This window comes from Pseudopipra pipra, chromosome 5 (genome assembly GCF_036250125.1).
Source record: "Pseudopipra pipra isolate bDixPip1 chromosome 5, bDixPip1.hap1, whole genome shotgun sequence".
Classification (NCBI taxonomy): Eukaryota; Metazoa; Chordata; class Aves; order Passeriformes; family Pipridae; genus Pseudopipra; species Pseudopipra pipra.
In genome coordinates, this window is record NC_087553.1 from 18,244,389 (window position 1) to 18,257,833 (window position 13,445).

Sequence of the window (13,445 nt, forward strand, 5' to 3'; positions counted from 1 at the left end):
ATGAGCAATTTAAAAACTAGGTAATATATACTAAAGGCATTTCAACCCAAATGGATTGGGTTGATTGCAAGGTGAAGGGTAATAATATTTCATTCAGAAAAACATCAGTGGATTGGGAGTGTTGCTGTGTTTGAGTATGTTAATGCTTTCCAGGCTCTCTGCTACCTCTTGGTGACCTTGCTTTGATGCTTGAGGTCTGAAGTTGCACTTACCACAGTAATTGATTGCTTGCTAGTAGCCAGAGTGATTAATGTCAGAGTCATCTATGTGTGTTGCAGAAAGGAACTCAGGAAAGTGACTTGCTGTGTGTGATTGATGGGCACTGTGGCATCCTTGGCAATGCTTGTTCCTTGGCAATGCAGGTGCTGTCACCTCGTTTTCTATTTGCTTCAGTCAGGCAACTGCTACGAGATTCACTTCCATGATGCCCAGTTAGTGTTTCGCCTTTCCAGTTAGTTCTGAGTTTACAGCATAAATAGTAGACTGAAAATGTTTGCATTCCTTATTGAATGGATATTCCAGCTATTTTAATACCATTCCAGTCTCTGTACACAAAATCCCATGTGCCTTCCTGAAAGGTTATGGAGTTAATCAAGTCAGAAAAGTGGTTAGTGCTAAGCCTCAAAATAAAGCAGAAATTCTGTTACCTGTAGCATTTTATAAGAGATGATAAAATTAACATTCTTAAATAGAACATGACAAACAGTTTTCAAAGCTTGAAGGTATTACTATATTTTTATGCCAAGTTCTTACTGTTAGAAAGATAACCTGATTGGGGTGATGATGAATGTATCAGATAAACAGAAAGAAAAAGGATGAAATGCAAACTTGATCAAGATACAGTGGAACATAAATATCTTTAGCTGTTGAAAAATTAGAAGTTTAGCTAAAATAATGAGATTCCTAAGGATGTATAAAACCAGCCTTCTCATTTGGGGCTTTTAGAATGTACATTTAAAAACAATTTTCCTATAATACATAGGATTATGAGTCACTCAGCTATTCTATAAAAAGAGAGAGAACACAAGCAGAAGGAAATGGGACATGCATTTTTAAAGACTGCTTCTGCCTTCCTTTTTGTTTATGTGTCAGCTGGATTTTCAAGTAATAACAATTCCTGTAGTTGTGGTCTTAAAGCAGATGCTAAATATTGCAAGAATTGCGATGAACTATGGCAGCTGAGTTTTGTATTTAGATTTTAAAATAGTGTGCATATAAAAAAGCTATGTAATTTCTAAATTTCATGTGGTATGTACTGCATGGAGAAGCAGAACTAGCTGAATCTGTTTACAGAGTATTCAGAGTGATGTACTTCTCATTGAGAGTTGCATGGGAGATGCTCTTCAGTTTCAGATTGGATTTGCTCATTGTGCTTTCAGTGCTAGACTGCTTCAAGTATTGTTTTGGCAGCATGTACTGACACTTGCTGGAGCGTGTCAGCAGTTTGGCACTAGGCTGCTAGGGAAAAGACTTTGTGGAGCTGGATCATTTCAAAGCCTCAGTGCTTAAGCAGTCATTACACTTCTGATATGAAATGGGTTACGTGACTGGAGTACTGTTCAAGTTCTTATGTTACTAGAGTGCACTGAGTAAACATATCTAATTTTGGTGCAAATGTTCAGTGCTGTAGTCTTGCTTCTTATTGACTGTAAAGTCAGCAATTTTGTAAGTGTCCATAAACTTTTCAGAGAATGAAGAACTCTGCCAGGATTCAGATTTGACCAGCAAGCAGGGATTACATTTTTTTTTCTTGAGAACTTTGTGCAAAAGCATGTTTTCTCTAATTAACCTCTAGTGTTTCAGCTTCTAAGAAAATGTACTTAATTTTGTCTTTAAAATTCTGTTATTTAGATATCAACGGTGTAGATACTTTGTCAGGAGTATTATAAAGATTTCAGTCTTAATCCCACTTTGACTTTTATCGGGGAAAAATGTGCGCTGGGAAAACACTACATCTGTCAAGTGCTCTTTAAAATACTTGTTGCTATTTTAAACCAAAAACACTTCTACAAAGATATTTGTGTGGTCACTTGTGTAACTTGGGAAGCTAGTACTAGTGTAACGATTTCAGGAAGAACACCAAAGTATTCTTCATTAATTTGTCTTGGGTGTAGGAGTCAGTTATGTGCTTTCTGCAGAAAAAAAAAAGAAGAAAAAATTGCATTATATCTTCTACAAATTGACAGCACATGAACTTCAGATTTTTTTTAAACTCACTGTCTATAACGAAAATTGCATAAACTGTTTCCTGTAATTAGGATCAAAGGTTTCTGGGGAGCTGAGAGGTAATGGTGTGTATATATTGTGGATTTGCTCACTTTTATAGACATTTGATTCTTGTTTCCTTTTTATGATTTTTTTTTTAATGGCATTCTCTGTTCAGTGGTAAAGAAATTATTACTCAAAATTTATGTGGCAACCCAGTAGTTGAGATAATTTGGTATCTCATTATAATTTTGTGGAGTAAGCATGTTTTGATAAAACCCTAAGATTTAATTATTTTTAGCTTGAAAAATAAACCTTATATGTATTCTCATTAACATTTAAAAAATATTATTCCAGCTGCGTTGGGGTAGAGGAGCACCATGCTGTTGACATTGATCTATACCATTGTCCCAACTGTGCAATTCTCCATGGACCTTCTCTAAGTAAGTATGGCTTATTCAGATTTCATTTTACATGTCCAGACTGTTTTCTCTCCATGTACAATTGAAAAAGGCCATTCAGAAGAATATTCAAGATGAGTTTGATTATTTAGAAGGTACTGGTTCTACATGACTAACTCTGAGCTGATTAAAAAACCACAAAATAAACAAACCATTCTGAAAGGTTCCCTGATGTGGAGATGCAAATAGAATAAAATATAAGCCACCGCTATAGATTAGAGAAATCAAAGTGCACAGAGCTAGAAGAAAACAATCTGGACTTGGCAGAGAGCGAGAGAATGAAAATTAGGGAATCGTAATTAAAAAAAAAAAAAAAAGGAAAATACAAAAGATGGCTCCAAGGTTCCTACATTTTAATTATCAAAATTCTAATACCATGGAAGACAACTTTGAAAAAATGTAGGAATTAGATGTCCTACCTTTCGTGCTGATTATAGGCTATTTGACACAACACTCTAGTGAAATCTGAGAATATGAACATCCTGTGAGCAGTGTTTGTTTGGTTGGTTTTTTTGGGTTTTTTTGTTTGTTTCTGCTTTTGTTCCCCCCCCCCCCCCATTTATGTCCTTGGAAGTTACACAGCTCTGATTTGTAAACAAGTTTCCACCAAGGTCAAAATGAGTTGCTAGAAGAGTGTGAAACAGAGAGCAAGAGACATCTCTGGTTCTCCTTTCAGTGGACAAATTTGCTGTAGTGATCTGCAGTGGGAAAACGGAATAGTTTTTGTCTGTCTGTAACTACTGAAAGAATACTGCTTTATTCAACTCCATAGATTTTCCCCCATGACTTCTGTTCTCAAACAGAAATGGAATTGTAAAAAAATCTAAAAATTAATTTCATGTTTCCAACAATGAATTAAGTTTCTATGTTCAGACCGGAAAAATATGTATATGCAATGTGTGCCTTTAACCTCCAAACAGTCGTGGTCATTTGTGTTTTCTAATGTGGATTTGTTTGTGTTTTAGTTTGGTGAGTTTTTTTCTCCTTGAAGGCCATATAATGATTTATAGTCAACAGTGACTTATGATCTAGAATATTTTTCAAAGCTAAATTTACTTTACATTTAGAAATAAGTTTAAAACTTATTTCTACCTCAGTGGTAGTCTTGTGGAATATGAACAAAATGATAGTGTCATTTTTTTATGTAATTAGTATATGTTGCATGATATGTATCTTGTGTAATATATGGGTTCAGGGCCAGTCTGCTAAAAGGTAAGATAAATGCTGTTTTATGTGCTTGTAGTTTTTAGTACTCCAGTGGTAATTTTCAGTTAAAAATCTGCTTATTTCTCTTATAAATCAGAACACAAACAACAACCATTTCTTTCCCCACCTTTCTGTCTCTTTTTTCCTATGGAATAGAGGGACTAGGAGGAGGAGTAGAAGAGGGATCATATCAGTAAATTTGAAACTTGTTTTCACCCCATGACTTGGGAGAACTAGTATGCTTCACCCTGATGCCTGTGAATAACCTTTCTTGTAATGCAGAATTTGACAGTGAGATAAGAACGATTTTTATTTTGAAAGTTTTTTCAGGAAGACAAGAATCTGTGGTAAAAATTATACTTGTTAAATTATATTGCTCCAAGTGTGTAGATCATCTAGATTTAATAGAAGCTTCAGACATGTCACTTACCAACCCAAGCAGAGGTGATATAATGAAATATGTCTTCACAAGGAATTTTATTAATTGTTCTCAGCTGTCAGAATCAAATCTATGATAGTTTGTGGTTTGGGCTCTGCTTACTTCAGTGTTTAGAGAGACTGATAAAGTCTCATGACTTTTAAGTGTGGCGGCAATGTTCCAGAGTGCTTCAGTCATATGAAATTATGTATGTCAGTAAAAATAGCATTTTTATTTACAGCTTTGTATTCTAAATCACTTTGTCTAAGAGTTTTGAAAGAGACAAAAATTCAGCTTTGTAAGAAGCTGAATCATATCTATGATTTCAACAGACATTAGTACATATAATCAAATAAGATAGCGCAAAAAAATTACTTAAAATATACAAGAAACACATACTTTGTAGTACAAATGGGTGGTTACTTTCAGTATCCTACAAAATTAATTATGTAAAAGTTCCAATAATTAAAAGAAAGCTACTGCATAGTTAGATGGAAAGATCAAATTAACTGATCAGTTTCTTCATGCATTTCAAACAAAAAATAAATCCTCTCCTTGATTTGAAAGAACAACCATTTTATAAGACCTTTATTGAGAAGCTGTGTATGTAAAATGCTAAATAATTAATCCTAAAATCCTAAACAATTAAAAAAGAACAATTAAAAAAAATAGTACTATACTATGGAGGAGTTTTTTTAATATTATTTGGTTTAGAGTCTTCGTATTATATTTTGTTATTTTCTAAGTTTTCTCAGTGATCCTGAAGTCTGAAAATGCTGTATTTGCATGAATGCTTTGAGTCAGATCTGCAACCAGACTCTAGTGTCCAGAGCTTTGAGAGAGCACAAGATGCGGTGAATATTAACAGGACTGTGTTTGTCAGGACATACTTTCTTAATCTGTTTTTTGATTTCTCAAATTCTGAAAATACCCTCCAACCTGTATTTTTTTTTGTCTGTGGTAGTAATGTCTGTGCTTGGTCTGAGCTGACAGTATGAGATGATGTCCCAGGCCTTAGCAGTGTACTCTGTGGTTTACTGTACGCTCCTTAGAATTTTTCAGTCTTCCCATGGAAAAATTTCTCTTGCCCTTTTGGTCACTGGGAATCATCTGAAGTACCACTTCCAAGACTTGGAGCCTCACTGTAGGGTTGTTCACCTCTTGATGGTCCCCATTTGAAGTCTGCCATGTGGTGGTCTCTGAGGCAAACAGTCCAGCAGTGTGAGAAGGCAGGGAATAGTGTCTGCCTAAGTAGGTACAGTTATTGGCCCATTGTTTTGAGGGTATAAGGAATGTAATTACAAAAAAAAAAAAAAAGGTAAGCTTTCTGCTTACTTTTCGTGAAAACTTCCAGCACACTCCTTTCTTTTTCTAACCCTCCCTGCAACTGTCTGGTGTACTTTTAGTGTGTGTATTTTTAGTGTTGTCACAGCGAGTTTTGCCTCGATTTTCAGGAACACCAAGGGTGAACACTGGTTCCTTCCACTAGTTTGGAGTGATTGGGAGGGGAGGTGTTATATGTCCGTTTCAACTTATGTAGGGTTTGTTCGTTTGTTTTAATTTGAGCATTAGGATCCATTTGGTTAAAATTTTTTTTTTTTACAACTGTTACTGTAATGTCTTAAGGGGTTAGAAAAGCTCTGCAATTAAGAGATACGTAGGCAGAGAAAGTTTTCATTATTGTTTTCCATTCTTCAGTGTTCTCTTAGTTATGAAAGGATGATATATATTGCCAAGTACAAGTAGAAGAATTACCTTAGTTCCTGATTTTTAAGTGTTGGAAAGACAGACTTTAGAAAGTCTTTCTGTGCTATAAAATCTCTTAAGCAGCTGTATCGTCTTACAATTTTAATGACCTGTTATAACAGCAGTGAATTTATGGGAAACTACTCTGTTGCAAATTAGTATTAGCTACTAATTTCTTGTATTATTATTTATGACTGAGAAAATAGCTTTGAAAACTTAATAAACCTGGCTTCATTATTTATGAAGTTTTACAGTGTTTGGATAGTTGGCTCATTAAGCAGCACTGGTTTTCAGTTTAGCAAAGAGCTGTAAATGTCAGTTTATTCTCTTAAATGTCTTCTAAAGGGTACATGTTGTCATGTCTGCAGGATACAGATCATCAGTAGGAATAATTACCTCTTATGTGTAATGATGATATGATGCCTGTTATTCCTATATAACCAATTGTTTTTTCTGGAGAAGCACCAATTTTTTTCTTTTTAGAAACTATTTTCTCCCCTCCTACATCTGTAGCTTCCTATTACAGTTTTCAGTATTGTTAGCACTTTTTTAGATTTTTGGGAGCATCATGACTTATGTAAACTTTAAAATGAGCTGTTCCATAAAGTTAAATTTTTTATTAATGCAATTCTTTGTCTGGGTGTCATGTTTACATTACAAGCTGTTTGGTAGACACCTGTAAAACACGTTCTGTGTTGACAAATAACAGTAATTTTTCCCTCTAGTGAGTTTCCTCAGCGTATGTACCTTAATTTCTGCTTAATATTAGTGGTTAAGTTATAAATCTGGTGTTAGTAAATCATCTTGGGGCAGTCCTCCACTAGCAGCTATCTAGCTGTGGAGCAGTTTGGCTTTTTTAGGAAAAACTGAAATGCAACCTTAAAATGTCTGTACCCTTACTATGTTTCTTAGTGTTGTAAGTGATAGGCTAGCAAGTAAATAGAAAGGTAGGAAGTTCAGCACTCCTGGAGTTTCTTTCCAAGACTGAGATGGTGATCCTTTTTGCTGAGGCACCCTTTTGGTGATTTGTTCTCAGCTTGTTGAAACCTTGAGGATGACAGATGCAGGTTTATTTGCAGAGAGAGGAAATGCTCCAGAGAGCAGTTTGGTAACAAACAGGTGATATAACCAAGGACTTCCTTTCAAAGCTGTAAGCTTGTGTTCTTTATAAATGAAGATACAAAATGAATGGTTGGTGAAGTTGAATGTATGAGATATCCATTAGGAAATGATTTGTTGTGAAATAATGAAAATTTGAAGACAGGCACTAAGTTCACTATGATATCATTGGTCACTTTATCCTCTGCTTCACTCAAGGTAGAAAAATTCAAATGGGGACGCTGCATACAGCTTACAATGTTTTATAGTACAACCTTTAAATATATAAAGGGGGCTTATAAGAAATAAGATAACTTTTTACAGAGGCCTTTAGTGAAATAGCAAGGTCACCCATTGTCACCCTTTGTCACCCCTGGCTTTAAACTGAAAGAGGGTAGATTTAGATTAAGATATAAAGACGAAATTCTTTAGTGTGAGGGTGGTGGCACAGGTTGCCCAGAGATGGTGTAGATGCCATATCTTGGAAGTGTTTGAGGCCAGGCTGAATGGGGCTTTGAGCAACCTGATGTGGTAGAAGGTGTCCCTGCCCATGGCAGCAGGGTTGGAACTAGATGATCTTTGAGGTCCCTTCCAACCAAAACCATTCTATGAAAATATTATTTTTCTTTTTTTCATTTGGGTATCTGTCATTTGTCATGGGGAGATCACTGCAACAGGTTTTATGAGAATGTCTAGTTTTTCAATTTCATTGGCCCCTTAAGTATAAGGAACTGTTAAAAATGCAGTTTTGTTGCTATTGAACTCTCGGGTTCAGATTCCCAAAATTGTAATTGAACTTTAATTTATCTTTTGTTTCTTATTAATACGCTGTAACATTGCATTAAAGCTTCAAATCACTCTGAAGTTGTATGTTTTGGGGCGCAATGATTGTGTTATATGTATTGCAAAAGTCATTCTTTCCCAAAACAGTTTGCACCCAAAACCATTAGGGAGACATAAGCAGTGGGTAAAAGAAATAGCATATGGTAGTGAATAGCAGTAATATTATCAGACTGGATATGGACTTGCTCGTAGGATGATAGCATAGTGGGATTAGGTCTTGTTAGTTTTGTGTGAATTTGTAAAACGAAGTCTCTGGATATTCAAGAGGTGTGATTCTTCCATATATTAAAAAAAGTCCAAGGAATTTAGGAAATTGAAGTTCAATTTCTAGTTTCGTTGCTGATTTTTTTAGATTTGGACAACTTTCAGGCTGCAACTGTTTATTTGTGTTGCACTGGATATGGAGTCTTGAACTGTGTATAATGTGCACTGAGGTTTTCATGTAGAAGGAGCTATAGAAGTAGGGAGAATTACTGTTGGGTGTCCTGCAGATTTCATTTGTTGAAAATGGGTAGAGTGTCACCTGATAAAAACAGTAAGATTTGTTAATCATAGTAATGTTGATTGAGGCATGTCTGTCTCACTGATGGGATGACTGCTAATCTGAGCCATCTGATTTAACTAATTCAAAGTTTAACCCTTCTGAAACTTGTAGTGAAGAAGAGGAGAAACTGGCACAGACATGACTACACGGAGCCAGATGATGGTTCCAGACCGGTGCAGGCTGGAACACGGACCTTCGTTAAACAGCTGCGGGCTCGCTCTTTCCCAAGGTACGGACTCTTACACCTTTTGGTGGAAAAAGAAAAGAAACGTTGTCGGCAAGAGTGTGTCTTAGGGGAGGCAGCTAACATTTCTCTGCTTCAGAAAATGAAGGTCAATGATAACTTCCTTCACCTTTACAATCCCCCACACCCTATCCCTGTTTCAGATGAGTACATTTGCCTTTTCATGCAGTAGCCTCCCCTGTTCAGTTTTGCACTAGGTTATGTTGTCTGTTGGGACTGTTGCAGGATGGTGTGAGAGGTTTTGAGTTTTGGGGGGTCGTTTTTGTGGGGAAGTGGGGGCAGTAGCATGACTGATTGGTTTTTGGTTTTCTTTACTGTGCTTCAACTGTCAGAATATTGTCTATCTATTCCTGTAGTTCATGAATAGTTCTCAGTTTCATTCCAAATAACACAGAACATTCATATGGGCTGGTAGTCTGTCCATTCTCACATGCTTTAAGGGAAAGTAGAGAAATGTGGTTATACTTTCAGCCTGGTCCTGATTGGATATCTCACTGAACCATGATGATTTATAGTTCTTCAGAGGAGCTGCTGGTGGTGGTTGTTGTTAACAACATGTACTTTAATGCTTTCTCTGAGAATTCCTTTTCCCCACCCTTTCCATTGTATAGAGTGACTGAGTTTCCAGATTATGTGTGCAGTAAAAGTTTCTTTGCTTGTTGAGTTTGTTTTCTTTGTCTTTTAGCTAAATGCTTAATATAAATGTACCATGGATGGTACAATGCTCTTGGATTCAAATGTAGCCATTCCCATCCATCCCCCCCCAAACTGAGGCTTCTTTTTCAGTAGTGTTTTTCTGCTAATACTCCATAATTTCTTTCCACCAGTGCTGATGAAGTAATTTTGAAAATGCATGGAAGCCAGTTGACACAAAGATACCTGGAGAAACATGGCTTTGATGTTCCCATTATGGTTCCTAAGTTAGATGGTCTGGGACTCAGACTTCCTCCACCAACTTTCTCCGTTTTAGATGTGGAACGCTATGTAGGTAAGAGTCACTCTGGAGAACTTATTAAAATGATCCTGTCTGTAAATAAAATAAATATTTGCATGTTTATAAGAGCTTCCAGAGTGCTAAATATTTATTGTAAATTCAAGAGTAGCAGAGAATACAGTTAAAGCTGTGGTTTGGAGTTTTTTTTCTTTCTCTCTTTTTTCTTTTTTTTTTTTAGTGTGTGTCTGTTTGGATATGTGACAGGACAACAGCTTTCTCAACTTTCCAATATGTTAATTTCAGTGCAAGCTGCATGTGGAATGCTGGACCTTTTTCTGCTACACATTGTAAACCAATAAAGTATAATGGGAATTGAATTAATCACTCTTAGGATTAATAAGTTTAGTCATTGGTTAGACTATGTCTAAACCTAATGTTTTAGACTTAGTAAATTGGCCTATCTGAATTAAATCTTTCTTCCTGGAGAATTTCCTACCTTGACTTCCTTTAGCAGGAGAGCTGGAGCTTCCTAAGAACCATTTCTTTCTTATCAGATCTCTTAACAGTCTGTAATTGTTTCAGCCTCATGTAAGTGTAGTACAGAGAAATAGAGACTGAGCCAATTGCAGCAGGGCATTTCCTGTAACACGTGGTACAGTTGAGAAGTCTGTGTATGGCCTTGTCTGCGTTCTTGTGATCTCCTAATGTAACAAGTTGTGCTGAAAGTAGGTTTTCTGCCCATCAATATTTTACAAAGGCATCAGAATATGGAATGTTGTTACAGTTACAATGTTAAACAGTAATGTGCATTCTGCTTTAAAAATTAATTATCATTCTGATACTTCTGAATCTTTTCTTTTGAATTACTGTCTATTCAGATAGAAACTTGATTATCTCACTCTTATGCATACATTTTGACCTGCCTGGTTGTCCAGTTTAGGGAAAAAGTTGGAATGTGACAGGTTTAGCTTTCTATTATTGAAATTAAAAATAAGAGAATTGAATAAGTACTGTTCCAACTGGAATTTATCAAGGTGATATAAACTTGCTGTTTTAAAGTAATTATATATATAATGTACATCTAGACACGTTCCAGCATTCCAAAATAAATTGTCAAATTTGACCATTGTGTAACTAAATGGACATAAAACAATTGCTATTATAATATTGTTGTTAGTCCTTTCTCTTGGCTAAAGGTTGCTTCTTGCTTGTCTAGTTCTCTAGATGTATCACTTCAAAATACACTGTGTGTAAACCAGCCCTTGTTATCAGAAATGAAGGATACTTGTGATAATTATTAAATGAAATGGCTGTGCTTGCAAGTTGTGCACATATATAAGGAAGGTCGAGGGTTGCTGATGATTTATAAGAAAAGTGAAGAATAGATCTGCCTTGATGACTTTTTCCATGCTAGTGTTTCCAATTGCAGCCATAACCCCCCACCCCCCTTTTTTTTAGAGTGAGATGCAGTCATTCCATACTATTCTTTCTTTTTGGTTAACCACAGGAAAGAGGATTTATTTTTAGAGTGTTTTCACTTCTGTCCTTAGCTGATTATAGTAATTAAAAAAAACTAATAAAAAGTTGTTTTATGCTGATCTGTCTCTGATCCAAGAGAATACTGATAGTAGTGGAGTATTTGTGCAGAAATATTTTTATAAAGGCTGGAAAAAAGTTAAATTTGTCTTAAACAACTGAAGTTTTTTAATCTGTCATAGCCTTAAGAGAGTCATCCTGTTTTTCACAGGTGGTGACAAAGTGATAGATGTCATAGATGTAGCAAGACAAGCAGACAGCAAAATGAAGCTCCATAATTATATTAAATACTTCACAAATCCTGACCGACCCAAAGTATTGAATGTGATCAGCCTGGAATTCTCAGACACAAAGTGAGTATTGACTTCAATTCCTTGAATATAGGAAGTGGTTTTCACTAAGCTAAACAATATGTGTGGGCATATAGTGCCTGTAGTAGGAAAGAGAGGAGGATGTGTATTTTATGTAGACAGCTACTGTGATGTAATGTGGGTATGAAACATATTACTTATGAACTAATAAATATCTTTGTAGGAAGCTGCCATTTAAAGAGACATGATTACTCCTGTTTATATTTACAGTTCTTTTTTGTTTGTTTGTTTTTTAAAAGGATGTCTGAATTAGTGGAAGTACCAGATATTGCCAGAAAGCTTTCGTGGGTGGAAAATTATTGGCCGGATGATTCTGTCTTCCCTAAACCTTTTGTTCAGAAATATTGCTTGATGGGTGTCCAGGACAGCTACACTGATTTTCATATCGATTTCGGAGGAACATCAGTTTGGTACCACGTTCTCTGGGTATGAATGCTTCTTGGTGTACAGAATCACAGAATATGCTGAGTTGGAAGGGACCCATAATGATCATCGAGTCCAGCCCTTAGCTCTGCACAGGACCATCCCCAGGAGTCACACCATGTGCCTGAGAGTATCATCCAAATGCTTCTTGAACTCTGTCAGGCTTGGGGCTGTGACCACTTCCTGGGGAGCCTGTTCCAGTGCCCAACCACCCTCTGGGTGATTGTGACTACGCAAAACAAAATTTATTCAGCATGCAGCCTTCTGCTATGACATTATCACCTATGTGAAATGTTGTACTTGAAAAGCTGTGGGAAGAGCTTGAAAGTGAATTACTGATCTTTGGTGTTGCATTTTTATGTTTTTATTGTAGCATGCCACTGGTGACTTCTAGACTGTAATTGGTTGACTGATCACTTTAGTAGACTGGTAGGTGATGTAGTGAGGTTTTAGTAGGAATAAATAATGGAATGAAAATTGTTGACATACTCAACTTTTTATTGTTCTCACAAACTTTGCTGTGTATATATCATAGAAGAGGCATGTTTTTTCATTTGTATGTATGTGCATATCCATAAATTCTTTATAAAAGCTGGACTTTTTACACTCCAATGAAAAGTTTTGGTTGGTTTGTTTGCTTCCTTTAAATCACAAGATGTTAACTGGTTAGTGTACTATATCTAACTTTTGGTGGATTACAGTTGTGAAACACTGACACTGGGAAGCCCAAACATGCCATAGTGGGAAGATGGAATACTTACCATTTAGATCAATCTGTTACTTCATTAGGAGTGACTCAGAGGTTGTAGTATACCTCTAAGAGGACATTAATTTATTTATTTGATATTTTTGTCTTAACAGGGTGAGAAGATATTCTATTTGATCAAGCCCACTGATGAAAATTTGGCTCTTTATGAGTCTTGGAGTTCATCTGTTACCCAGAGTGAAGTATATTTTGGGGACAAGGTTGACAAGTGTTACAAATGTGTTGTGAAGCAAGGACACACTTTATTTGTTCCAACAGGTAAGATTTTACTCTTATTATTACTCTTATTATTTACTCTTATTACTTAGCATGTTTAATCAACAGGAATTAAGAATATAATAAAATAAATGTGTTGTCAACATTTGGTATCCCCTAAAATTTTGGATAAGAAAGAATAATAAAAGAAATTTAGAGATTTAGATTTTCAAAACAAGTAATTAGCTTTTAACTTTGCCTGACAGTCATAACAATTACCAGGGAATGAAAGAGTGTTACCCAACTAGAAGACAACAAATTAAAGTTTAATTTGATTATCAGGGAAATAATTCCAATTAATAGAGCACAGATTTTTCACTATTCGGTAGGTATCCAGACTGAATTCTTATCTTAATTTTATAATCCAGTTTTATTTTTACAGATTTGAATATTGC

At 35.7% G+C, this 13,445-nt stretch overlaps 1 protein-coding gene across 2 annotated transcripts in view; it reads left to right on the plus strand.

The window, feature by feature from the left end:
- Positions 1 to 13,445, plus strand: part of KDM7A (lysine demethylase 7A) — a 66,031-nt gene that overhangs the window by 23,301 nt on the left and 29,285 nt on the right. For both annotated transcript variants that reach the window (XM_064654737.1, XM_064654738.1), the window contains exons 2-7: positions 2,563 to 2,648; positions 8,633 to 8,750; positions 9,593 to 9,753; positions 11,447 to 11,588; positions 11,846 to 12,032; positions 12,891 to 13,053. In XM_064654737.1, coding sequence (XP_064510807.1) covers positions 2,563 to 2,648; positions 8,633 to 8,750; positions 9,593 to 9,753; positions 11,447 to 11,588; positions 11,846 to 12,032; positions 12,891 to 13,053 — 857 coding nt within the window. The remainder of the gene's footprint in view (positions 1 to 2,562; positions 2,649 to 8,632; positions 8,751 to 9,592; positions 9,754 to 11,446; positions 11,589 to 11,845; positions 12,033 to 12,890; positions 13,054 to 13,445) is intronic.